Source organism: Myodes glareolus, chromosome 1 (assembly GCF_982192425.1).
Source record: "Myodes glareolus chromosome 1, mMyoGla1.1, whole genome shotgun sequence".
NCBI classification, from domain to species: domain Eukaryota; kingdom Metazoa; phylum Chordata; class Mammalia; order Rodentia; family Cricetidae; genus Myodes; species Myodes glareolus.
This window is the reverse complement of record NC_142026.1, coordinates 115,159,392-115,186,928: the sequence shown is the minus strand read 5'-3', so window position 1 is coordinate 115,186,928 and position 27,537 is coordinate 115,159,392. Positions and strand designations below refer to the sequence as shown.

Genomic DNA, 27,537 nt, shown 5'->3' with positions numbered 1-27,537 from the left:
GGCGGACGTGACGCCGGGCTCGAGCCGTGGGCTGCGCGGGGACGCCGTCACACCTGCCTCTTGCTCAGGAATGGGTCTGCTGGTCGCAGCCAGCAGCATGATTCTGCTAGTGGTCCTGATGCTGTCTGCGGAGGCCGCGAGCAGAGCCGTGACTAGCACCGAGGATCCAGAGACGCCCACGGGTAATGACTCCGAGCCGCTGCGGGCAGGGTTGGGGCTGGAGGTCAGACGGGAGGCCGGGAAGTCCCTTCTAATCGGGTTGCAGCGCTCTAGGCAAGGCAGTCCCGGGTCCGGGGGCCGTAGGGGCACACGGCTCACCGCAGTTTACACGCCACTTTAGCCTCTTCTTCTTTGCCAACGCAATAACGCAAACCTTTAGTAACTAAAGTTTAATCTGCTATAGTTAGTTTCCAGGGCAGCGTTTGGCATTGTAAATACAACTCACTGTTTACAGACTTATTTTCGGGTGTTGTCCAAATTCTTTGTGCAGGAAAGAATTTGCAGAAGAAAGTTGTGCCAGTTGATAGTGATTCTGGCCTAGTCTGTTTTTTAAGTATGAAGCTGTAGGGGTTTAGGGGTTCTTCCTATAGAGCAATTCCTCAGAACCTTTGATTTCACCCGCTAATCACATTAACCACCAGGGAATACATGCTGGGGATAGTTTTCCGTGAATAGAGCTCTAGAGAGAGCCATGAAACTTGGCATCCACTCCCTCCCAGTCGCTATTCTTAAGTGCCCCAGATGTTTCCAGTTAGCAGCTGCTGGAAGACATGGAGATACCCAACCCGCTTTAACTCCCAGGAGCTCCAGTTAAGTGTGCAACATTCCCGTTCAGTCCTACCTTGACTTGATCTTCAAAGGCTAAGCAAAACTGATGACAATAGATAGGAAATAGCCACCTAGATGTCAGTCGGCAGAAGAACAGATAAAGAAAATGAGGTGCATATACAAATGAAATTCCATTCAGGCATAAGGAAACAGGAAATAATAATTGCGGAAAAATAGAATCAGAAATAGTGTTAGTTGTGTTAAGTGAAATTAGCCAGATTGAGAAAATTCAGAAAGCAAATATTATGTTTTCTTACCATATATAAACCCAGATTTTAAGTGTGTGTGGTGTGTGCGTGTGCTTATGTGTGTGTGTCTGTGCACGCGCGTGCATGCGTGAAGGAGACCATGAGAGGGAGGAGAAACAATAAAAAACGGTAATAAAACAATGGATGGGACGTGAATGCAAAAGGAAGGGTTCTTGGGAGAGGGAGGTGACCAGAAACAAGAGGCAGGAGCAACCGGGGGATAAATTAGAAAGTATGATGACATATATGTAGTATGTATGAAAATGCTGTGCGAAAATCTATTACTTTGGTACTTTAACATTTTTAATTAAATAGAGGATACAGTCATTCAAGAAAATGTCAAACAAACAAATCATTAGTCTTCCCTTAGGATAGGCATGGTGCCAAGGGCTAGGAAGACAAGTTTGGTTAGGACTTACTGGGTGTTGGCAACTGTCTTAGCAGAGGACATAACAGATCTGTTTTCACAGCCACCTCTAATGCAGTGGTGCTGGTATCTCCATCTACGGTGAGGCACACAGGGCTGCCTAAATGCTAGAGTCCTCATTCTTAACCACCCTGCCAACAGCCATTACCCAGGGCAAGCTGCCTGTCACCGTGGGCGATTGCGGTACGTGGGTGATTACAGTACGCCGCGATAAGAACTTGAACTTACTTAAAAGCTGCTGGGAACTAAGATAAGAGTCCTAAACCCCACCTAGGGGACTCTGGGTAGATTTCACAGAGAAAGTTAGCCCAGGCTTAGCCCCAGAGGTCTAGAGAGAATTGACAGAGATGTGAAGTGCCATGTTAAGCTAGAGGAATAGTAAGTGTCTTATCATAGACTGTGTGTCAGGACAGCAGGACGAAACAATTGAAAGTCTTGTGTGTAACAGAAAGGGATGGAAATGTGGCTTTAGCTGAGAAGTTTATTGGTTCAGAGAATCCAAGAGAGAGAGAGATAAACAGAAAATGAGAGCGATCACCTTGGTTTCAGGAAGCTAGCACTTGGAACACAGGAAGGCTGCAACTTACCACTTCTTATTTCTAGAGGCCTAGCTATGGACAGATTCCTTATTTGGCAATAGTCATAAGTGCTGGTAGCCTTTGGGTTTTAAAATCTTGCAACTTAAATCCAAGAAAAATCCCACGAGGAAGACTCTGATTTCCCTAGGTTGACTGGATGCCAACTGGTGTGGGAAGGACATTGTCAGAAGGTGTGGTGTGGGATTTTCAAAAATAGAACCATAGTGTTCCTGACAGAAGCAAAGGGCCTGCGCCAAGAAAATAATGTGCCCCCTATTCCTGGTGACCTCGTGCAGGTTTAGATAGTGCCAGTTAAGAAAAGCCAGGCAGCATATAAAGTAGATTGAGGAAGAAAACCCTTTAGGAGGCTGTAGCTCAAGGCGGTGGAGGGATTCCTTGAGGAATGGCTGTATAATGGAGAAGAGGCGACCTTTGAAGGAGTACTGAGAAGGCAGAGTCCATTGGACTCTGGCTGTGGGTGGAGAGAATGATCCGACTGCCTGGTGGGGCAGTGCCTTACATGGAGTGCCAGGCACTTCCTTCTGCTGAGGTTGTTCTCTGTGGCTTCATGGTTTTCAAGTCTTCAAATCCTGCCCTCTGTGATAAGTTCTGCTCCCTTCTGCACTGTTCCCTAGCATTTTATACTAATTTTAATATATTATTTTATGTTACATATTATTTATATATATTTATATATTATTTTAATAATATAATTTAAAAAGTTAACCTACAAAATTTAGTAACACGCAGAAATAGGGTCGATGGTTTTGTTTTAATTGTACAGGTAATCAGAACGAGATTTTGGTTAGTATGAAGTGACTTCAAGAGAGAAAGGAATTGGTTCATTTGTAATTTTCTTGTTAAAGGGGCATCTTTATTTTGGATACCCCAGGGATTCATAATAAGAATACGAAATATCCATTTTAGTCCTGTCTGAGGTATGGAAGGGACTTGCTGTAATGCGTTATTCAGGTTTCACGGCGGCTGTATACAGCTGTGGCAGAGCCATAAAACAGCACGATCGCGTGAAGCAGATTCTCGTGACGTTATCAGAAAGCAATCGTTTCCACTCCGCCTTTATATGTGGAGGGAACAGCCCTTGTTTTAGTAAACAGACACAAGGGTGTTTAGTGAAAACGAACAAGGCACTGTGCGCTGTTATCTTGACTTACCGTCCCCAAAGTTTTCTTTTCTCCTTCATAAAGTCTGTACCATAATCCTGCCATGCGTGGGATGGCTTGGAGAATACCCGAGCTGTGCCCTGTAGAGTCTGCTATACCTAAATCACTGTCACTTAGCGTGTGTAGCATTACTTTAACAGATAATATTTAATGTTAAATTATTTTAGTTATGTATGAAGATCTGTATTGTTGTTTTTTTTTAAATCATCAAGATCCCTATAAGAAATTTAAAATTTGCTCAGGAGTGAAACTCATTTTTCTAGCATTCACTTTTTTTTTGTTTGTTTTGTTTTGTTTTTAGCAGAAAAGGCCAGTTTGCTTTTTGTTTTTTTCCCCAGTTCCCAAACTATTTTTCAGTTTAAGAATAAATTAGCCCAGGGGCTTCAACTATAGTTCAGTGATAGAACACATGCCTGGCATCCCCAAAGCCCTGGGTTCAGTGCCGGAAATAAAGGACGTGGTAAGGAAGCCTGAAGACACCCCTGTTCAGCTTAAACCCACGACCTGCTGCTACCTCCCAAAACAGAAGCTGAAATGCATGAAGGAAAACATCTCTTCCCACAGATTGGGAATGGCCTCTTCCAGAGGGAGAAGGTGGTCATAAATTTATTTTGACAGAAATAACAAAACCTTGGTATTTTCTACTTATGTAGATTCCTCATTCCGGTTCTCAGTTTGCAATAAGACCTCACCCTCGTGAAAACAGCGGTGTCTCCGCGCGGCTCTTCCTACCTCAGGCCAGCAGACCTTCGCTCAGAAAGTCCGCCATTTGGAAAAGGGCCCAGATGCTTGATTTCATTATAGCCTTTGGTTGTGAGTTGAAGGAGTCTGGGAATCAAATAATTCGGAGCCCTTTTCTGAAAACAAGTTCCAGAAAACATCTGTTTTCAAGAGACCCCAAAATCTGTAAGATTGTTTTAGTCTGTGAAACTATTCTAGCGTCCTCTTAAACTCCAGAGATGATAATGCCTCTTTGCTTCCCCCGGGTGTATTTTTATTTATACAGTGTAAATATATCCCGAATAGAGGCTTGCTGTGAACCTTAGCTACTTCAGCCACTCTGCACTGTAATTTAGAGGTCAGGTGATAACATCTGAAAGTACTGACGAGTGTGACAGTTGTCGTGTAAGTTTGGCAAAGACAAAAGTGGTGTCTAGTAGCCTAACCACATGGTTTCTCTTCTGGTTGTATTAAACCACAGGTGATGTCATTTGGTATATTAACTAAAAGTTTCTCTTTAGTAGTGCTATAATCCATTGAAACTTCTTCCTACCGCCGGTTTGCTTGATGTGGGATAGACAGTGATTTGGAGGCCAGCCTGGGCTACTGTCTCAAACAAGAAGGTTGGCACACGTAGTTAGTATTTTATTATGATGAGGGTCATCACACACGATCCACACTCTAAATTCTTAACTACGGTTGTAAGCCTATCTCCCCAGGGCCGCTCTCCGGTGTGACATCTCTTAGCTGAAGGTCAAGTCCAGTCTCTTAACAGAAGTCTCTGATTCAAAGGTCAGGATCCTGGGAGAGACTCTCCCTCCTGTCACAGGGTAGATCAAAGTGGCGTCTCTCCAGATGTGCAGAGCAGGGCATTGCCCTTGGTCTCTGCTTATATGCTGTCCAGTATGAGTTTTGGAGTACTAGTCATGTGTCTGTTTTCTTGAGTGAGTGATGTCCCTGGATTCTGGCTGTCAGGTGCAGCCTTGGGTATAGTGGTGATCCTGACTAAGGTGTTTTTATATGTCTAAAAGATGTTTTTTTTTTTACTATGCTCATTACATCTACAGTGTGATCCTGTCTCAAAAAACCAATCAATCAATCAATCAATCAGTCAACAGCAAAGCACATGATGCTGTCCAAGACTGTTATTGCTTATGGTTTTATGTTGCATAACTCAGTGGCTTCTTCCTAAATATAAATGAACTTTGATAATGTTGTAAGTATTCCGAGTGGCTTCTATGTGCCTTTTCCTCAAGGCAGGAATTTCATATTGTATATGTACAGTTAGAAACCTACTTCTATTGGGAATAGTTAAAAAGAGGATCCTAGGTGGTAGAGAGATGGCACCGGGGTTAAAGATGCTTGCTACTCTTGCAGAAGACTCAAGTTTTGTTCCCAGCACCCATATGGCAGCCAACAACCATGTGTAGCTCCACTTCCAATGGATCCAGTGCACGTTTCCGGCCTCCACGGGCACCAGGCACTCCTGTGATGCACACCTACACATGCAGCAAACACTCATGCACATACAAATAAATCTTTAAAAACTTAAAAAGGTTTTAAAAGGAAGTAAAGAACTCGCTGATAGAAGTTGGAGGAAGGAGCATCCTTGCGCTATGGAGGAGGAGGCTTAGCAGCTTTCATGATGTGCAAGTAGAAAGTGTGCTTCTGGTGCCGTGTGAGCAGCCCAGGAGGGTCCCAAGCAAAGTGTGGAAGGCACCACCTGGTCTTTGCTCATTCCTTGTCAAAATGTGAATGCTGGCAGGCTAACTAAGGAAAAGTGGTTTAAAGGAAATCACGATACCAGATCTTTTGTTGAGATCCCTGATCCATTTGTGGTTTTGTGCAGGGTGAGAGATGAGGGTCTGGCTTCTTCTTCTGCAAGCAGCTGTCTGCTTTGTCCAGCACCATTTGCTGAAAATGCTGTCTCTTCCTCAATGCGTTTTTTTGGCCTCTTTGTCAAAACTCAGGTGACTATAGAAGCATGGGCTTACATTTGGATCCGCAGTGTTACTCAGTCGATTAACGTCTCTGTTTTTATGCAGGCACCATGCTATTCTTATTGCAATAGTTTTGTAGGGTAGCCAGAACTCAGGGAATGTGATACCTCTAGCAATGTTTCGACTGCTTATGATTCTTTTGGCTATCCTGTGTCTTTTGTGCTTCCATATGTATTTTAAGATCATCTTCAATTTCTGTGAAGAATTGCTTGGGAATTTTGATGAGAATTACATTGAAACTGTGCATTGCTTTTGGTAGGATGGCCATTTTTGGAATATTAATGCTACAAATTCATGTGCACGGAAGGTCTTTCATCTTCTGATGTCTAATTTCTTTCTTCATTGTTTTACAGTTTTCATTGTATAGGTTTTATACTTCCTTTGTTAGGTTTATTCCAAGATAAATTGTCTTGTTTGTTTTTTAGGATAAGTGTCAAACCATTCAAAATCCCATCCTGGATGGGAGAAGGGCTCATGAAGGTCCCCCACCCCCGCCTCACTAAGGAGTAGTTGATGGTTACTGGGAGAAGGAGAGTGCCAGTTAAATTCAGAGATAGTCTCACTCCAGCCCCCTCAGGGTGCACATGTTCCCAGCAGATGGCCCTACATCCATGCCCAGATAGGCAGCCTTAAGGGACTTAGTGCTCTTAAAAATAAATACAAACAAACAACAAAACAAAAAACAGCTCCAGAAGTTGAGAGGGACACATGGTGATAAGGGATGTGGATGAAGGGAGTGGAGATTAATTTGATCAAAACATCAGGTGCATGTATGAAATTCTCACAGAAAGAGCAAGGAGGGCGAGAGAGAAAAACTGATGCTTTGCCGTTTTCAAGCTCTGCAGAGGCCGCCGATGTTGAAACTGAGAAATGACTTCTGAAAGTAGTTCAGATTCATCATGAACACCCACCTCCACCTGACCTGGGTTTTTTTTTTTTTTTTTTTTTTTTTTTAATCTCACAGGCTGGCTGTGGAATTCTAAACACTCCATTCAAATGCCACTTAAATGCTGGCATTACAGGTGTGCTTTAACACACCTGATTCACTTAGTGTGTTGTTCTGGTTTGAGATTTGTGTGTGTGTGTGTGTGCTGATTGATTTAAATATGCTGTAGTCATTGTGGGCTGGTTATTTGGCTTTAATGTTGAGTTGTTCTTGGGGGGGGGAGTAGTAGTTTTTATTTATTCTTAAACCATGGTTTATTAACTGGAACCTAGGCTGTTTGGGAAGGCAGAAGTCCAGACACACTCTCTGAAAGAACGCCCTCCTAAGGGAGCCCCAGGTTTCCATTCTGTGAGTGGCCGTGGGCAGTCTTTAAGAAATCAGGAAAGGAAGGAGCCAGGCAAGAGCAGTGTGTTTAGGCTTGCCCTTAAGGAAACTGCTTAGAAAACCAAAGCTTATAGGTTCTGATGTCCCAGCATGCATCTGTGGTGTTTCTGGAGGCATAGTAGAAAGTTTACAGTTTTCTGGCTAATGGCCACAGAAAGATCAAGAAAATCCTGCTGAGTGCCTGGATCTGGAGACAGCCACCCCACCCCCTTCTTCAGAATCTCAGTCTTTGCCATAAGCTTTACCCTATGTTGATAAATAATAGAGAAACTAGATATATTTTCAAAACAAATTAACTGGGAGAGAATGAAATACAGTAATCATAAAGCATTTTAAAATAAAAGCATTCTCCCCTCCAAACAGTAAAGAGCTTCTTAAAATTATAGACATACAAAGCGTGTTTCTCAGCTGTTATGCTCTTGGCCTTTGGAGCTGGATATTCGTTGCCATGGTGCTGCTCTGCCCATAGCATTGTTGTATCTTCAGCAGCCTCTCTGACCTTTACCCTCCAGATGCCTGTGGTGGACCCCGTCCCAACTTAGAGTCCAAGTTATCAGGACCAAAAATGTCTACAGACATTGTATACTGTACCCTTGGGGACAAAAATCATGTGTTGTTGTAAATCACAACTTAAGGGAGAAGTACTTGGAAAAAATGGCAGTAGAATTTGTGACCTTTAATGATGTGGCATGGGGTGGGGGCATTTGCAGCCTCCCTCACACTAGACAACCACTCTTTCACTGACCTACAGTCCCCTAGGTAGAAAGATAATGCATGTGTTAAAAAATTAGGGATTAAAACAGCGGACCAGTCTGGTCTTAAATATTAAAAATGTTTATTAGAGGAGAAAAATATCTGGTAGGTGTTTCCAAGCAGGTATTTTACATATGTAAATTAATAGGTGTCCTAGTTTCATTTCTGTGGCTGTGATAAAAACTTCCTGGCAAAAACAGCTGTAAGGAAGAGGGTTTATTTGGGCTCACAATTCCAGATTGCTGTCTGTCATCGAGGGGAAGTCTAGGCACAGGGAGCTTGAAGCAGTTAGCCACATCATATCCACTCTCAAAGCACAGAGAAGGGAATTAATGTGTGCATACTAATTGCTGAGCTTTCAAATCCAGGAATTGTAAACCGACTTTTAGGTTTCTTCACATCCACACAGCAACCTGATCTATGCAATCCTTCACTGAGACTCTCTTCCCAGATAATGTCTAGGTTGTGTCAAGTGGGATAATTAAAATTATCACAAGGTCTCACTCAATAGAAGACAAAGTCCAAAAGAGCTATCTAACAGATACTTGGGAAAGAACCTGAGTTTCTTAATGACTTGACCTGGGGTGTAATTCTTGATTAGAGCAATCTAAGTAAGTATAATTAGTATCGATATATTGAAAAAAAATATAAGCATGGGCCTGGGTGCTCTTTGAGCCCTCATGGGAGATGGCCAGGTCTGCAAGGGAGCCACTTTACTGCGCACATTCTCATGCATGGGTGGGTTTTAGCTTTTTAAGTCAGTCATGCTTAATGTCCTGGTAAGATGGAATGATCTTGAATTTGGGGTCATATCACCATCTTTACATTTATGGTCGTCCACCAGCTCTCTCCCGGTGACTCTTGAGAGTCCTCCCCACAGATCTTTCAGGAGTGGTTTAAAGGGAGAAAAGGCACAGCCCAGGGAGCAGTGTTGATGACACTGGATGACCAGTGGCTGCTTCAGTTGTTGCTAGGCAGATTTCTGTGTGCTATTTAGAAAAGAACAGCACACCTTCCCCCACAGGAGGCAGTGTTGAGAGCCTGGTGGCATTCTCCAGTAAGAGTGTGGCCAGTTCTTCTGTAGACACTGAGAGCAGTCTGCGCTGGCAAACACTGAGAACCCTGTGATTACGGTGAAGCGAAGACATGATTGTTATTATGGTAGGCAGTGTGTTTGTTTATCGGAGCCGTCCAAATGTTGTGGGAGTTGTCTTATGCTGTGTTTGTGTTTCCCAGATATACTAGTTTATGTTCCCGCTGCTGTTTCAAAATACCCAACAGAAGCAACTGTTTTGACTCACAGTCTGAGGGCTGCAGTTTGTCCTAGGGAAGAAGGGTGGCAGCAGAGGGTAGGAGTTAACTCAGTCACACTGAACCCAGTCAGGAAGAGAGATGATGACCGTCCCTACTTCCCCCATCCTTTCTCTTTTTGTTCAGTCTGGGACCCCTTAGAACAGTGGTTTCAACCTTCCTAATGCTATGACCCTTTAATACAGTTCCTCATGTTGCAGTGGCCCCACCAAGCATAGAATTATTTTCATTGCTACTTCATAACTATAATTTTGCTACTGTTATGAATTACAGTGTAATTTTATTTTATTTTTTTTGAGATAGAAAGTTGCCATAGGGGAATCAACCAACGGGTTGAGGACCATTGTCTTAGAATGATGCCTCCCACATCCAGGGTGGGTCTTCCCTCCTCAGCTAGCTTCTCCAGAAACCACTCTCACCGAGACATGCCGAGGTTTTTCTCCTGGGTGACTAAATATATTCAAGAGCACATCAAGGATTAACCATCACGGCTTACATCGTGGTGATGTTTGCATAGCCTAAAGTGAATCAGAACTCGTCTGCACACTTTCAACAGAACATGTCCCATGAGTTCGCTCTGGGTGACATGACTTCAGTAGCTGTCACACTGCCTCCACTTCCGTGTGCATGTTAGACTAACATGCCATTGCATTAGGCTTTCTGTTGCCGATGTTAGTTTCTTACTGTGACCCCTTTTGGTTTTGACTCTCTTACAGTGCCTGCACCAACGAATGTTCTGATTACGTCTTATAACTTGAACCCTGTCCTGTGCTGGGAATACCAGGATATGCCACAGACTCCCACTTTTACTGTGCAGATAAAGAACTATGGGTGAGTATTGCTCGGTTAGTATTTCTATTCGGTTTTAAGCCAAATCCTTTCGTAGTCCGTGCATCTCGGTGGTCCTCCATCATCCCTCACCAAACTTTTATCACCTGTCTGCAGATGTCACAAGATGCTAAGGATCCAGATTAGCCCTGCTGTGTGGCCGTCCAGGATTTCTCTCTAGTCTCTGAGTCAACTAAGGTTAGCTGTTAGCAAGGACTAGCCACATGCAGTGCAGTTAAGGTCAGGGAGGGCAGACACCACCTGGACAGCGGCTTACCAGTCGTTCAGAATAAATACAAGTCAAGTCTTGGAAAACAAGACTTCAGTGTGGATCTGCCGTCTCATGATTTAATAAGGAATGGAGGTTAGCAACTTGATAGGCATGCTCCAAAGGCAACCTTTGTATCTGCCCTTCAGACCCCAGTGAATGGTTATCCCAGGCTTGGTATCATGCAGACTGGTAATTTGATAAAGGTGTTAGCACTCAGGTCTGTCCTGAGTGTGTTCTTTTAAGTAACCTGTGGAGCAAAACCACATGAAGGCATGAGTATCCTGTTCGACACAAGTCCACAGATATCTCAGGAGCTGTCCGTTACTATAACTCTGTCTAGCTGGGGTTTCTGTTACTGCAGTGAAGCACCATGATGAAAGCAACTTGGGGAGGAAAGGGTTTATTTGGCTTACACTTTCATATCACTGTTCATCACTGAAGGAAGGTCAGGACAGGAACTCAAACAGGGCAGGATCCTGGAGGCAGGAGCTCCTGCAGAGGCCATGGAGGGGTGCTGCTTACTGACTTGTTCCCCATGGCTTGCTCAGTCCGGTACCATCAGCCCAGGAGTGTTCCCACCCACAGTAGACCAGGCCTCCCCCATCAGTCACTAAGAAAATACCACACAGGCTTGTGTTCAGGCTCCTTTTATGGAGGCATTTTCTTAGTCAAGGTTCCCTCTCTCCACTAATTTTAGCTTGTGTCAAATTGACATAAAACTCTCCAACACGGTCGCTTAGTAAATTGACAGAAACATTAAACTCTGAAAACATTCTGTTTGAAAACTCGGGGAGACAGAAACCCTAATAATAATTAATATGAATGCAAATAGATCTGGCCCTGGGGAAAGAACTTTTATATGACAAACCTTACTATGCTTACCTTGGCACATTTTTTTTTGTGGTGCTGGAGATCAAACCCAAGGCTCTACACCATTCTAGGTAAACTGTCTACCACTGCACTGCGCCGCCATCTCCCATGCTGCATTTGTGTTTGTTGTATGCATGAGTGCAGGTTTGTGTGTGTGTGTGTGTGTGTGTGTGTGTGTATGCAAGAGTGTATGCATGTATGCACACATACATGTGGAGGGTGGGGACAACTTCAAATGTCATTCCTTGTTCGTTTTTTGTTTTGTTTAATGTAGGTTCTGAGGCTTGAACTCAGGTCCTCATGCTTTGCACAGCAAATACTTGATTGACTGAGCTGTCTCTCCTGTCAGCGTTTGCTTTTAGGTCTGTTGATTCCACATTAGGAACTTACCCGAAAGACACACTGTTCTAAAAATACAACTTGAGATTCAATAGGAGATTGAACACATGACTGCTGTAGAAATGGGTGACTGTATTAGCTTTGTAAAATATGAAGAAAATTTCATATTTTATGGCCCTAAATGTAATGATTTCCAGACCGTATTGTTCAATGAAAAGAAAAGTTAAGTTCTATCAGGTCTATGCACTGTGCCCCGCTAGGGAAGATGAACGAGATGGACTGTCTGTGTGGGTGATGTCTTACTCTGGGAAAAGAAAGGCAGGGAGTGAGAACCCTGAAGCCAGTGAGATCAGCTTTCTGCAGGAATGGGTAACCAACAATGTTGTGGAAACCAACTGGAAGAACCTCATGTTTCTTAGAGGAATGCTGATTCCAGTGTTAAGCCAAGAAACAAAATGAAGGTTTTTATAGGGATTTGAGGGAGTTTGATTTGTTAGATTGGTTTATCAGGTTTTTGTCTTTTGGGGCTTAGGTCCAGCTTGTTCTCATAAACAACAAACACTGTACCTCCAAGCAACTGCCTCAGCCTGGGAAGACAGGAAAGTAATTAGAAAGTCTCTCTGTGGCAGACACAGATGATGGGGACATGTCCAAAGGATCTGGAAATTTTACTAGAAAGATAAATTTAAAAGAAAAACCTGACCACAATGAAGAGATTTTGTAATATGTCTGATTTTGTAATTGACTCCTATTTGTTTTAACAGGATTCATAAGGGTTTAAAAGTGGAGTCTGAAACTTAAATATAAGATGTGTTATGTGAGTTCTATCTCTTACAAAAGAATTCACAACGAGGGTTATATATGCCTTATCTCAAATTCTTGGGGCCAGGAATATTTTATATTCTGACTTTTTAGATCCTGAAAGGTTTATATATACCTAAGTAGATACCTAAGTGGGGGACCTAAGTCTAAACATGAGACTTAGGTCATATATACCTTATCCACATATAACCTAAAAGTAGCAGTTGTAGTTTTTATAGTGTTTTGATTATTTTATTAAAATATAATTTTTCGTAAGGATTGAAGCCAGAGCTTAACGCATGTCCCACAAACTTTCTGTCAGCTGCTCCACTAATCCATACGACTTTTGAATAACGAATTTCATGCGGGAAACAAACAGCTTTCAATGGTGTAGCATCTTTTCTCTGACATCAAATGGTTTGGACTTTAGAGTCATTTGGATTTTCAGGTATTTTTGGATTAAGAGTGCTGGGCTTTCTTATCCAATTCAAGAGTAAGGGTTTCTTTCCTTTGGCTTCTCTGTCTTTTTTTATTTCAGCTCTTCCAAGCAAATGTCCGGATACAAAGCAGAATACAGAGGGACGACTGAAGTTTGTGTGGTGATAAGGTTCATCATGTGTCTCTCTTCATTTTAGGGAAGGATGGATTGACTCCTGCACCAACGTTTCTGGTCATTGTTGTAATATCTACGATCAAATTAAAGATCCTGAAGCATCTGTTTGGGCCAGAGTTAAAGCCAATCTTGGGCAGAAAGGATCTGCCTATGTAGAGTCAGAAGAGTTTGTTTTGTGCCAACATGGTAAGTAGATTGTGTGCACAGATAACTCCTTAAGATTTCTATCTATCTATCTATCTATCTATCTATCTATCTATCTATCTATCTATCTATCTACCTACCTACCTACCTACCTACCTATCCATCCATCCATCCATCCATCCATCCATCCATCCATCCATCCATCCATCTATCTATCTATCTATCTATCTATCTATCTACACAGTAAGTAGATTGTGTGCATGGATAACTCCTTAAGATAACTATCTATCTATCTATCCATCTTATCTATCTATCCATCTATCTATCTATCATCTATCTATCTATCTATCTATCTATCTATCTACCTTCTATCTACACAGTAAGTAGATTGTGTGGATAGATAACTCCTTAAGATATCTATCTATCTATCTATCTATCTATCATCTATCTATCATCTATCATCTATCTATCTATCATCTATCTATCTACACAGTAAGTAGATTGTGTGCATGGATAACTCCTTAAGATTTCTATCTATCTGTCTGTCTGTATGTATGTATGTATGTCTATGGATGCATTGCCTGCATGTATGTCTGTGCACCACATTTATGCAGTACCCTCAGAAGCCTGAAGAGAGCATTGGATTCCCCTGGTACTGCCATTATAGATGTTTGCTAACTACCATCTAGGCACTGGAAACCAAACCTGGGTCCTCTGGGAAAGCAGCCAGTGCTCTTAACCACTGAACCATCTCTCTAGCCCTACATGGATACATTTTAATTGGGAAGTTCTTACACTTCAGTGTGTGTTTGCTTTATTGATAGTTGCTACAAGTGTCTAGTAAACATATGACAGAATGTAAGGAGCCAATGTCTTTGCCTTCCAGGCCCCACAAAACAGCACTCAACTGGCTTTTCCTTTGCCACTTTTAAAACCATTTAGCATCCAGTCCTTTCAAATCTTAATCAGTGCAGTTCAGCATGACTAGCCATCAGCCTTTCCCTCCATGACTAATGCAGAATTCATTTCAAAGTTAGATCACAGAAGACTTGGCCACTGCGTTCATTCCTGCTACCTCTCTTAAGTCCTTGAAGACCCTGAAGCATAAATACCAACATAATAATACATTGACATAATACATTAGTACATTAGAGTTTCAGGCTGGCTATGGTGGCCCATACCTGTCATCCAGCAGGCAGGAGGCTCAGGCAGGAAGATCAAGGGTTAGTGAAGAATTTGAAGCCTGCCCGTCCCAAAGACACAGAAGTTCAGAGTTCTTCCATGTGTCTGAGCCTAAGGTTTTCAGTTTTTTTGCCATCCCAGCATCTTACCCTATCTTACACTGGTCTCAGCTCTCACTGCAATTCCAGAATGTTTGGAGTCAGGTCTCATCTCTGGTGGGGCATCCCACCTTAGCCTGTGCCCTAGTCCGCTGGCCCCCATGCTGTCATGCCTGTGGCACCCACTTGCCTTGATTCTGCTCCATCTCTCTGGGTGTACCCAAGGCTTTCCCACCAGCCCTCCCTTTGCTTACTTTAGGTATTTTTATTCTCTGAGTTCATCTAGTACATGCCATCTTTAGGTCAGATTTGTCTGCCACAGATTTATCAAGGACCTACCATGTCCCAGAAAGTATGCCTGAGATACCCTGGAGAGCCCACACCAGACCTGGGTGGAAGACAGTATGTGTGCGGTACATGTGGAAGCATAGGTACATGTTCACCACACAAGCCCCATACACCAGAAATACAGAGGTTGTGCAAAGACTACTTGAGTCCCTGGTTCTGATTTTCATGGTAAAAACTGAACCATTAGCAGGCTTTTATAGAACCATCTTGCCAGACACCCGCGGATGTTAAAGACGCTGGGTTCAGTTAGGAAGATAGCTAAAGAACTTTCTGGGAGGTGGACATATGCCCCTATGGTTAAGAACACTGGCTGTTTTTCCAGAGGACCTGGCTCAAATTCCAGCACCTACCAGGCAGCTCACAGCCACCTATAACTTCAGTTCCAGGGGACCCTGGGACTCGTCTAACCTCCACAGGCACCAGGCATGTGTGTGACATATAGACTCACATGCGGGCAAAATGTTCACATACATTAAATAAACAAACAAATAAGGGCCTTTTCAGAATCAGTTTTTAGAAAACAGGGTTCTTAAGCTACAAAATAAATATAAAAGAGAAGGTATTTGCCTGAGCTTCTATTTTGTGTGTTCATGTGGTGACGGCGTGCTGGGAAGTGAACTCTGGGCCTTACGTTGCTAGGCAAGTGCTCTCCTCTCAAGCTACATCTCCAGCCTGCTGTTTCAAATGCCTTTTATTTTGACACTCATAGCTGTTGAGTTTAATGGTCTTCCTGCTCTGCTCTGCTAAACAGTACAGGCGAGTACCACCAGCCCAGCCTTTTCATCTTCTGAAAACCCACGTTTATGACAAAGTATACCTTCCTAAAGACAAAGTCAGAGGTGAAATTGAATCGGCAAAGGAGGCTTTAGGCAAGAGCTTCCTATCTGAGATTCATTAAACACTGTATTCTTAGAATTTCTTCTAGACCTTTGCAGAGTTGCTCAAATGTGTCCTTTGGGTAAATGTAGTAGCTATGCTGGGAGGAATCATACTTTCCCTTTCTTCCCAGGAAAAGTTGGACCGCCGACCCCGGACATCAGTGTGAAGGGAGACCAGCTCATTGTCAATGTGCTTCACCCTGCGGTTGTTATAAACGGAGAAAAGTATGGGGTCATGTATGGGGATGAAAGCGCCTGTTACACATTCTACTACACCCTCTATGTGCAAAAATTTAGAAGTGAGGAGGTGTGTGTTTCTCTTTTATCTTTTTTAAATATAGGAATCATTCTATTGCTTCTGCGAGTTGTCATAAACTGTAATGCAGGTGGACTGCTCACGTGTGTGTGATAAGATTTGGGGGGGCATAGATTGCTGGTAAGAAAAGAAACCTATATAAACACTATTGGAGGAGCCAGTGTGGAGTTAGGTGACAACACTGGCCTGATGATGAAGTCTTCTCTTCGCCTCTCTAGGATGCTATAACTAGTGGAGTGAACGAACTATGAGTGCACAAAGGATCCCTTGGGGCATGATTATATACTTACCGCACAGTGACCCTGCAGCTACTTTCTTACGCTTTCTGTAAAGCGCTTTCCTTCCCCAGATGTTTCTAGTGCTCTAAGAACTGGATAAGCAAGCATTGGCTAGTTCCACAGCCCCCGAACCCTTAGAATCTCCAAGTCTTAAACAATACCTGTTCCCATAGAGAACATTTTAACAGATGTACTTCCCCATGCTGTGTTGACATCACTGGCTGACTTATTATTTGATATCAAAGCTGATTCGAAGTTCATGTTCATTCTCTGCATATTTTCCTTCAGTGTTTACCTAGGATAATGCAATGATTGTCCCCCACAGGTTAAAGAAGTCATACACTTTCATGTTGTGGTTTTTCCACGTAGGTCCTATATACAAGTCATCCCATCAATATGGAGGATTGCGATGAAGATGGGTGCCAGTTCAACATCTCAGTGTCCGCACTGGATTCCAGATACTGTGTCTCGGTAGATGGACTCTCAGAATTCTGGGCCGTTACAACAGAAAAATCAGAGGACGTCTGTGTTTCCCTTGTCCATAACAGCAGAAACAGCAGAAAGGGTAAGCACTTGCCTTCCCCCAGCTGAAGACAGAGTGCTAACTCAAGTGCGGCAGTGTGCAGGAAACGAGATGCTTTACAACTTACACACATCTTTTCTTTTAAAAATATACAACATCCTTTCCCCAGAGAAGCTCCTAATTAAAAACAAGACAGCTTCACTGGCATTGAGATATACTACAGCAACCAAATTAGGAAGCCACCAGATGAGTGACCCGGGAAAGGAAAGATACGTAACAAATTAATAAAATCATGCACACAGGTGTCTCCTTCAAATAGTCACTGGAAAATGTACCATGGAGAGACTGGAATTCTGGAGAGTCAGCAGCAGATTACTTTATCTTGGTCTAGTTTTCGCATTCTGGAACAGCCATGTCTTGCCCCACTCTGAATCTGAACTAACATCTTGTGAAAATAAGTAAAAATCTCAGAAGCTGTTAACTTAGAACACTAGCTTCCACCAGTCCAAGAGCTAGGACTATCATCAGCATGGGCCTGTAAGATAGCCCCCCCCCCCATCTCCACGTGCCTGCCTCTCTGGTGCACCCACCAGCATATTTTAAACTTACCTTGACTTACGACTTTTTTCATTCTGTAAAACTCTAAAAACCTTCTGAAGCTGCTTCCACACTGGAACATGGAATTTTGGATGAAGTAAATCTGTGTTCCTGGTCTGTGGTCACTCATAGTAACTCAAGAATAAACTGTCTCTTGTTCTCTTTAAGGTGAGAGCTCTGGTTTTTATGTCAACAATAGTAAAAATGGGAAAAAAATGGCACATGTCTTCACATTTCTGACTGAAGGTGAGGTACTCTTCTGAGCGTGGGTTCTTCGGTGAGAGTACACTGAAGCTGCCCAGCGTCTGTCTTAGTAGCTAGGGTTTCTATTGCTATGGTAAAACACCATGGCCAAAGCACCTTGAGGAGGAAAAGGAGCCAGTTGTTTTGCCTACATTTCCACATCATAGCCCATCACTGAAGAAGTCAGAACAGGAACTCAAACAGGGCAGGAACCGGGAGGCAGGAGCTGATGGCAGAGGCCATGGAGGGGCGCTGCTTACTGGCTTGCTCCTCATGGCTTGCTTGCACTGCTTTCTTATAGAATCCAGGACCATACCAATTTGCCAATAATACATTAACAGAAAAAAAAGTCAGTAATTAAAACCCAAACAAAACTCCTTACGGTTTACTAGAATACCAATGACAAGTGTAAACTAAACCTATCTGAATACTGACCATTTATCATGGCCCTATAGAACTATGTACAACTTATGCTAACTTAATAAATGTTTTATGACAAGATTTAACCCTTCTGCTGAGATTATGTCAGTAATCCCTTAATGTAAAACATTGCCAATATGCTTCCCATTTAGACGCTAGTCATCAGAAAACAGTAGATAGATACATTGATAAAAGAATGTTCCCATGTTCACATAGCCACTAAGAATGCTGTCCTTGTAATGGATTAAGTAAAAATGCCATGGATCCCTAAGTGACTGCAGTGGCAGAAATGCTGCAGGTCCCCAAGCGGCGGCAGTGGGCAGGGGTCCCGAGAGCAACCAGTCCCAGGCAGGGATGGCACAGCTCCCCAAGTGGCTGCAGTGGGCCACGAGGGGCAGCGAGTCCCATGAGGAGAGACAGACAGATGGGCACGCCACGAGACCATGCCGCAGGTCTCCGAAGGCGGCTGGTCCTGGGCAGGGAGCCACGCAGCGGGCGAGAGACAGAGACGTGGATAGGCACGCCATGCAGAGTGAGGTTGGATATTTATTTAGTGGGTTATGGAAGGGAAGGGGAGAGGGGATCAGGGGAGAAGAGGGAAAAGCAGAGAGAGAGAGAAAGAGAGACGGGGGAGGGGAGAATGGAGCGAGGCAGAAGCCTCTTGAGGGGAGAGATGGAAAAGAGAGGAGACTCAGGCTGGAAGCTGAAGATCAGCTTGCCTGGGCAGACAGGGAAGGGAATGGGTGTGGCTTGTCTCTTAAAGGGGCAGAGCAGACCATTATAGTCCTTATGCTCAACTTAGTTTGGGGCCATTAAATAATATGAGCATAATTACCTTATCAGCAAAATTTAGCAGGTGATAGGTATCATAAACTGACTTTATGGCAACACAGGAAGCGGTGACCTGAATAACTTACTGTCTGCAGAAATCCCAAGATCTGTTGTATTGGTTGTTATCCTGAATTACCTCTTTTCATCAAATTTAATATTGATGCTGTGGATTTTGTATCCTGTACCTTTTCTGTATTCATTTATCATTTTTAAAAATTTTTATTATATATATATATATGGGTGTTGTGTGTTTGTGCTTGCCTTATGGGCCACGTGTATGCAGTTCCTGAGAAGGCCAGAAGAGGGCATCAGATCCCCTCGGACTCTATGATTGTAAGCAGCCTTGTGGGTGCTGGGAATTTAACCCCTGGCCCGCTAGAAGAGTAGCCAGTGCTCTTAACCACTGAGCTATTCCTTCAGCCCGATAGGTGTCTTTTTTGAATGATGGAAATCGGGAATGAAATTTTAGACCATACGTGTAAAATTTAATATTAATAACTTTTAGGCCATTCTATGAAAACTTCAAATATGACGAAAAACAGTGCAGTGCATTTTGTGCTAATGTGCATTAAGCAATTTGGAAAACAAAAAATCCTACTTTATATTCAAAATTGATGCACTTATCCCAAATCCAATTTTGTAAAAAGTCTAAATTTAAAAACAAACAAACAAAAAGAGGAATTGATTTAGTGGTCACATGGTGGCAGCAACTTAGCTACTGTTTTGTCCCTTGTCACATATAGGCTGTTTCCTTAGCCCAGTGGGATTTCAATGGGACTTCTGATGCAACACTGATAATCATTATTTTGTGTTTTTTTTGTTTTTTTATTTATTGCTATTGTGATGATGTAATATTATAATGGTTTATATGATGATATATATAAGCAAATAATGATGTATTTGTTTAACCACGGCCCATAGTAGACATGGTATAAGTGTTCATTAATCTGTAACATGTAATTATTATTCCAGAGAAGCAGCGTTAGAGCAGAATTAGAGTCATGCGATGCTGTTAAGGAGATACACACTGTCACAGTATTTAGACCACTGTTTATTTTTAGAAGAGAGGACTCTGGGAGATGCTGCTGATGACGTTTTGAGAATAGGAGAGCAGAGTAATAACAAACTGCACAAAGGCTATGTGCGCACACAATCCTCACTGCTGTGCCTGCTCCTCCGTGGGCCTGAGCGTGTGTGTGTGTGCGCCGCTCCTCTGTGCTGTTACAGGCACAGGAGTCTTCGGATGTTTAAGTGGTGAGGAAGGAACAGGGCTGAATTGTTTTAAGAGTTATCAGCAGTGTTGCTGGAATTTATTTCTCCCAAGGCAGGGCATTTTAAAAATGCCTTTTTAACTGAGGGGAAAGCATCCCTTGGTCACACCCTGCTGTGAGGCTGTGAAGAGGCTTAAGAAGCTGTTTCAGCTTCCTTGTGTCAGGGCAGTGTAGTCCCAGGGAACTTCAGAACTGCAGCCCCGGAGGAGCCTGACGTCCAGCTAGGGTGGACAGCCCTGTGTGCCCAGTCACATTGCCCAATTCTGTTCCAGTGTTCTTTCAAGTACTGCTGATATGAACGTGTGCATCTGCTGAAGAATGGCACTAAGACTTCTTTGATGCAGAATAGAAGTATTCTATTTGTTTCTTTCTTTCTTTTTAGATTCGACTTGGATTATGGTTGCTGCTCTTGTAATCTCTTCCTTATTTGTTTTCCTGATATTTGTATACTGGTACATGAAGAAGAATCCATGTAAAAGAAAAAGCATAGCACTACCTAAGTCCTTGGTAATATATTTAATTATTTACTTAATTATAGACGCTAACATTACTTTGAACCTTCTTTGACAGTCTCTTTGATACTAAGTATGATTGAGAAAAATGCTGTATGTGCTCTGATGAAGAGTATTCTGATTTATCTCACTATAGTACTTTTCACTAAAAACCAACCTTTCGATCTGCCATACATCCAAAGCCATACATCTTTCACTGTGTACCCAGTACCTTTTTATATAACTTCCAGGATGGAAGCTGACACGTTTGGTAAGGATCTAAAGGTCCAGAAGGAACAGTACACTGTAGTACAATCAGTGGAAGTGCGCAGTACACAGAGGCTTGTGCGTGGACCAGTGAAGAGCTTGCCCCACTTGGTGGATGGGCTTGGTTATGACTCTTCAAGAGACAATGATGTGTTAGCCCTCAGGTGCAGCGTATGGGAGAGCCAGCCTACAGCCCCCAAAACTTAGCTTCTGAAGAGCTGCAAACATGCAAATATTTCATCGCAGCCGGCCTATGGAAGGCAAGATGGCCCAAAGTGAAACTATCCCATTTGACATTGAAGTGTAGGCACACTCTAGTCTCTTGACATGGTTTAAAGAGCGCTGAAGGGGAATAAAATGATGACACATTGATTCAGAGATGACAAGAATAGCATCTGTGATGCGCAGAGGGCACCATGAATTTGCTGCAGCAAAGCCGTCTCTAAGGTGGCGGAGAACTATCAGCAGTGAGGAGACAGTGCCTATATGTCCTATACATCCTCCTCACTAGGAGGTAAGCAAGAGACCACCATGTCTTAAGCCACACCTTCCTTGTGGGAGCAGGAAAAGGAACCTGACCCTGCAGCAGTGGCAGCAATGATTAACTGTATGCGCCTTGCCAGGAAGCTGCTGGCATGGCAGCCTTTTACATAATCCTTCCAATCGTTTATCCTGAGGAAATAATTTCATAAATAAGAATGTGTGAAAGATTCTAAATGTTCTGTGCCTTTTAAAGAAAACATCACTCCAAAGAAATGCCAAATCCCTGGCATGAAATTTACATTGCACAGGCACATAGAAGACGGTGTGCTAAAGGCAACGTGCATTTATGAGATGCTTAATGACGTCATATTTTTAGTCTTAAATAAGTTCTATTAAAAAGGAAAGACAAGGGCTAGAGAGATGGCTCAGTGGTTAAGAGCATTGGCAGTTCTTCCAGAGGTCCTGAGTTCAATTCCCAGCAGCCACATGGTGGCTCACAGCCATCTTTATTGGGATCTGATGCTCTCCTCTGGCATGCAGGTGTACATGGAGATAGAGCACTGTATACATAAAATAAATAAATCTCTTAAAATCATTTTTAAAAAAGAAAAGACCACCTGGGTGTGGTGGCTCACATTTATTCCCAGCACTTGGAAGACAGAGGCAGGTAAATCTCTGTGAGTTTGAGGCCAGCCTGAGTTCCAAGCCAACAAGAGCTATGTAGTAAGACTTTGTCTCTAAAGAAATAAATAAATAGAAAAGTCAGGGCACTTGGTGACACACATTTTATGTCCTAGCCCTTGGGAGGTAAAAGCAGGCATGTCACAAAGAAGTTCAGGGTCACCCTCTGCTACATAGTGTCTTCAAGGCCAGCCTAGGCTACATGAGACCTTGTCTCAAACAAACGAAAAGATCAAGAAAAAGAATGCAGTGAGCTTATTTTAACTATGTTCTCTGAAATAAGTCATTTGCTTTTTAGGCCTTTTCTTTTTTAATAGGCATTTAAGCTCAATAATTTTCTATCTTTACTCGCTTTCTTACAATTTAGCTCTCTGTTGTAAAAAATGCCACCTCAGAGACAAAACCTGAATCCAAGTATACATCACTTGTCACATCGTGCCAGCCAGCTGTGCTGGAGAATGAGACAGTGGTCTGTGAAGAGCACCTGTCCACGGTGGCCCTGCCAGGTGACCCAGGAACAACAGAACACGAAAAACTTTCCAGCGAAGCAGAGCCTATGATCCCCGAGGGAAGCACTGCAGTGGCCCCCGACAGCCCTCCAATGCTAATACAGAGAGGCAGTTCTTCCATTTTGAGTAGTAACCAGTCGGAGTCCTGTAGCCTCACTCTCTACCACTCCAGAAGCGGCTCCGACAGCGGCCTCGTGGGATCGGGCAGCTCCATAGCCGACTCCGAATTCCTCCCGCACAATAACCCAGAAACAAAGACACCAGAACAAGAGCCCGCACCGGTGAGGAAGGCTCCCACCTCCTTTGGTTATGATAAACCGCACGTGCTAGTGGATGTGCTTGTGGATGGCGGCGATGGGAAGGAGTCTTTGATTGGGTATAGACTCCCAACAGATGCCAAGGAGCCATCCTAAGACCACATGAGTTCAGCCGACGGCGAAGGATCTGATTTTCCTTGGTTTTTCTGCTTTGATTTCATGAAAAGGAGTTGTACCTTAGCTGATACTAGCGACATGGAATGTCTTGATTTAGATCCATGTGTAAGGAGCCTGTGGGCACTGCTGAGTTTACTCTGCAGACTTTGAGACTTTTTTAAAGGAATGTATCGTTGCTTATGAGATCCTTTCTGGGTCCATTACCAGCGGTGAATTTTCCTCTATTAACTTTGCTTCCTGCAGTTGCTGCTTCTCCGTCCTTAGCACCTCAAGGGACATGTTGGGCAGTTTTTTTTCATATGCCTTCACAATTGTAAGTTCGTGTATATAGTATGTTTATAAGGCTCATTTTGATGGGGAAGCTGACAGCTACTCAAAGTTGGACTTTAGAGTTTACTTCAAGCTGACAGAATTTGATAGAGCCTCTCAGTGGAAGTTTGTACATATTTTTTTATGGAGCATTACTTATTATTTTTAAGTAAAATTCTTTGAAACCAAAACTTATTTGGATATTCATTTATCGAAGCACAAGGGCAATCTTTCATAGTTAGTTGATGTGTTTTATACATCACTTGTTGCTATTCATTATTGCTATAGAATTATTTTCTAGTTTATATATCTAAGCTTTAAAGTAATTCTAAAAGTAATCTTTTAAAATGAGTCAGGGAGTGGAGGGATGCTCAGTTGTTAAGAGTACTTGTTGATCTTGCTGCAGAGGGCCAGGGTTCAATTCCCAGTACCCACATGGTAATTCACAAACATCCATAACTCCAGTTGGAGGAGATCCAGCACCTGCTTCTGCCCCCTGTTGGCACCAGGCACAAATATGGTATACAGGCTTACATACAGGCAAAACATTCACACATGTAAAATCGAAAAACCCTTACAGAATGGGACATTTCTATTGTAAGTAGCCAATGAGGAATAGCCTGTTCCAAGTAGTTCCGAAAGAAAAGCGGGCCTCACTGGAGAGCAGGGGTCAAGGACGCTTTCCCTGTGCAGTGAAGGAGGAAACCTTGAGACGAGTGTTGTCCAGAGAGAATGCTTAACACGTGGGTGCCAGCAGTGTCTGTCTTAGAGGAATTATTGCGATCACTAAGACAGTAGAAATATACTCCTGCTTAGAAGGACTACTGCGTGGATGTGATACAGGACAGTCACGGGGGCCTGAGTCTAGATCCTCAACACACATAAAAAGCTGGATGTGACTGCACCTGCCTGTAGCCCCGAAACAGGCCTCACCTACCAGCCAGCCTAACTGAAAACAGTGAACATCAGGTCCAGGGAAGCCTATCTAATAGGTAAGCTGGAGAACAAATGAGGAAGATACCAGAAGCCCTGGATTCTGCCAGTGCTCTTACCACGCTCAGTACCTCACAAGAAGCAATAATAGGTAGAAAGTGTTTGTTCTGGCTTACGGGCTGAAGGGCTTCATTCCATCACAGCATGGAAAAGTCAGTGGGAAGAGCAGGAAACCCAGCAGTCACTTTGAACAGCAGTTGGGAGGCAGAGTTAGTAGAAGGGGGGAGAGGCAATTTACAAACCTCCAGTGACCCACTTTCTCCAGTGCCCTTCCACCTCCTAAAACCATACAACCTTCCAAGAGGTGACACCAGCTGGGTGCTGTATGAACTAAAGACATGACCGTTCCAAGATATAGTTCAAGGGAAGGGTTTATTGAAGACATAAGGGAGAAAACAGTCAGAGGTATCTGGAATCAGAGGGAAAAGAACCAAGAAGGGGTCAAGAGACAGGGAGAGCATAGCCAAAATAAGGAGAACTAGTAACTGGGGGAGGGAAGCTCCTGGGCCTGGGGAAGTTTAAGGTAGGAGGACAGATAAGCCAGAAGAGCTAAGAACAGCATGCACTCTGCAACAGGTACTTGTGATACTGAGGGAGCCTGGAAGCCAACCTGTGCCTTGATATGCTGATAGGGACCACAGATAGCCATTTGTCCCTTCTGCCAGTGATAAGGAAAGTGGTTCCTTTGGTGGACGGGAACCAGCTTCCCGAGTTCCTGAGGAATGCTTCTTTTTGTCTAACCACCAAGAAGTTGGGTAATGAAATTTCCTTTGGACCTGCCAGGCACCAAATGTTCAAAGTCATGGCTGACAAGGAAGATTTTCACATAGTTAGAATAACTTGTATCCTGTGCAATGCGGGAAAGTGAAGGGGATGACAAAGACGGCCAGCAGGGAGGGAGTGGGATTGGTCTTTGGGGTGAGCAGTCAGAATATCCGCTGTTAGGGCAACATTTAAGCAGGCGAAGCAATGAGCGAAGGAGGTGAAGCAATGAGCGTGTACCTCTCAGGAATGCATTCAAGAGAGTGGGAGGGAGTGTGCCTGGCCTGGCAAAGGAATGCCAGGAAGGTTGTGAAGTCTGGAGAGCCGCAGAGAAAGTGGAGAGTGTGCAGGGCATGAATGTAAGAGTTGACAGAGTCAGCTCCTGGAAGGTTCAATAAACAAATATTTGGCATGTTCTGAGGGAAATGTTCTCATTTCGTGTTTAAAAGGAACACTCCACTTGGTGCACAGGACAGTAGTAGTAACAGGAAGGCTGGTTAGGAGGTCATGGCCACAACTTTGCCAAAACGCCATGATACCAGGGACCCGACAGATTAAGATGGAGGAACAAATGTCCAGCGCCATTCAGATTCCAATAAAAGTTCTTTCCAGGGTCACCAAACACTTGAAGGCTTGAAGGTCTTAGGAAAGAACTTAATGGTTTCCAAGGTCACTGAATGACCTTGATCAAGAACAATCAAAATAGGCTCCCTAAACAGGACCAGAACAAGAATGGCAACAATAAACACACTAATGTGGATAATAGAAGGCAAGGAAGGCCTCAACCCTAGATGAAGACTAAGGAAGACTGAGAGGCCGAGAAACAGTCTTCCCCAGAGAAAAACATGCCAGTGGATTATTCAGTACCAAATGGTCAGCTCTGAGAATATACACATACATGAAACAGACCACACAGACATGCCATTTTTTGAAAATAAGTAAATAAATAAAAGCAGTCAAAACAAAATCAATAGCCTCTCTTGTCCAGAAAATAAATAAATAAATATATATATATATATATATATATAACAGAAAATATTAATTTCATGAAGACTTATTAAGTTTTGTGAATGGAGATTTTCAGATGTCACACAAATCGAGTGGCCTTTATCGGAAATGGTTAGGACAGGAATTCCTTCAGCTTTTGGAAATGTCCTATATTTTAGAATGTTTGCATATACATGAATACCTTAGGAGTAGAGTCGGAGTCTAAACACACACCTTGTGCTTTATTTATCTCAGTACACGGAGCCTGAAGGGCTCGGACTGGTGTTTGTAGAGCAGCTGCCTTTGACCATTCTCCAAGGCATGAGCTTGTATCCTCCGTGGAGCAGGTTAGAGTTCTTTCGTATATTCAGAGCGGGGATGTTCAACCTGTGATGTATTGTTGTTGAAGGTCCAGACCAATATTAAACTTAGGTTGCACAGTGTGCTTATTGATTGTGTTTGAATAGCAAGGTTCCTTCTTTTCTGAATTCTCCCCTGAAAGCAGTTTGAATTGCACAGGACTCAGAGCTGCCTGAAGGTCATAGGCAAGGTCATAGGCATTCCTTGGGAAAGTTCTGAGGGTCTGCTAAGTAAGAAAAGGCAGCAGGCGCTCCTGTTTGCCACTGTGGGCATCCACAGGTCTGGTGTTGGAATTGTGAGGGCAGAATGAGGGAAGGGCCAGGAGAAGAAACCAGAGGCAGATTCCATCTGATTCACTATGGATGGACACCACCAAAGTCACCCTGAGCATCTGCTTCTAACTGCACTCCAAAGGAGAATAAAGGACATGTACACAACCATCTGCTTCCAGTAGCTAGCTACAAAAGATTATCTCGGCCAGGCAGTGGTGGCGCACGCCTTTAATCCCACACTCAGGAGGCAGAGGCAGGCGGATCTCTGTGAGTTCAAGGCCAGCCTGGTCTACAAGAGCTAGTTCCAGGACAGGCTCTAAAGCTACACAGAGAAACCCTGTCTTGAAAAACTTAAAAAAATAAAAAATTATCTCGGCCCTGTCATTGCTGGATCTGCTGTTGAGTTCATTTTTGCCGACTCGTGCCTAGAACAGTGCCTGCATTTAACAGGGTAAGAGGGATTATTTTCTTGTTTGTGTGAGTGTTGCGTTCTTTGACATCTTCTTGTCCCTTTAAGGGATGAATACTCCAAACGAAGAATGACAGTGGCAATTGTATAATCACCTTCACACTGTGAACTCAGTCAGATCTGATTTTACTCCTCATTCCTGTTGAGTGCAGGCACTGTTCTAGGCATGAGTTGGCTACTTTTGTAACCACAGTAAACAGAGTAGGCAGCTGGTGGTGACACTTACCCAGGAGAGAAGGAGAAGGGAGCGTAGGAGAAAAGGGAGATGTCCCGGTGGGTGAAGCAGACCAGAG

At 43.3% G+C, this 27,537-nt stretch overlaps 1 protein-coding gene across 2 annotated transcripts; it reads left to right on the top strand.

The window, feature by feature from the left end:
- Ifngr1 (interferon gamma receptor 1) lies at window positions 1-23,592 on the top strand. 2 transcript variants are annotated; one of them, XM_085688908.2, is made up of 8 exons: window positions 1-182; window positions 10,093-10,207; window positions 13,121-13,284; window positions 15,880-16,055; window positions 16,712-16,907; window positions 17,631-17,708; window positions 20,610-20,734; window positions 22,517-23,592. In XM_085688908.2, exons 1-8 carry the CDS (start codon window positions 71-73, stop codon window positions 23,069-23,071), a joined length of 1,521 nt encoding a protein of 506 aa, XP_085545034.2. In that variant the 5' UTR covers window positions 1-70; the 3' UTR covers window positions 23,072-23,592. The 2 variants fall into 2 exon arrangements, with proteins under 2 accessions (XP_085545034.2, XP_085545038.2); XM_085688912.2 differs by lacking the exon at window positions 17,631-17,708 and having other exon boundaries at window positions 2-182.
- The last annotated feature ends 3,945 nt before the right edge of the window (window positions 23,593-27,537 follow it).

Coding starts and splice junctions, on each gene's coding strand:
- Ifngr1 (XM_085688908.2), top strand. CDS start 71: ATGGGTCTGCTGGTCGCAGCCAGCAGCATGATTCTGCTAGTGGTCCTG. Junction 10,208..13,120: donor GTGCAGATAAAGAACTATGG/GTGAGTATTGCT, acceptor TCTTCATTTTAG/GGAAGGATGGATTGACTCCT. Junction 16,056..16,711: donor AAAAATTTAGAAGTGAGGAG/GTGTGTGTTTCT, acceptor TTTTCCACGTAG/GTCCTATATACAAGTCATCC.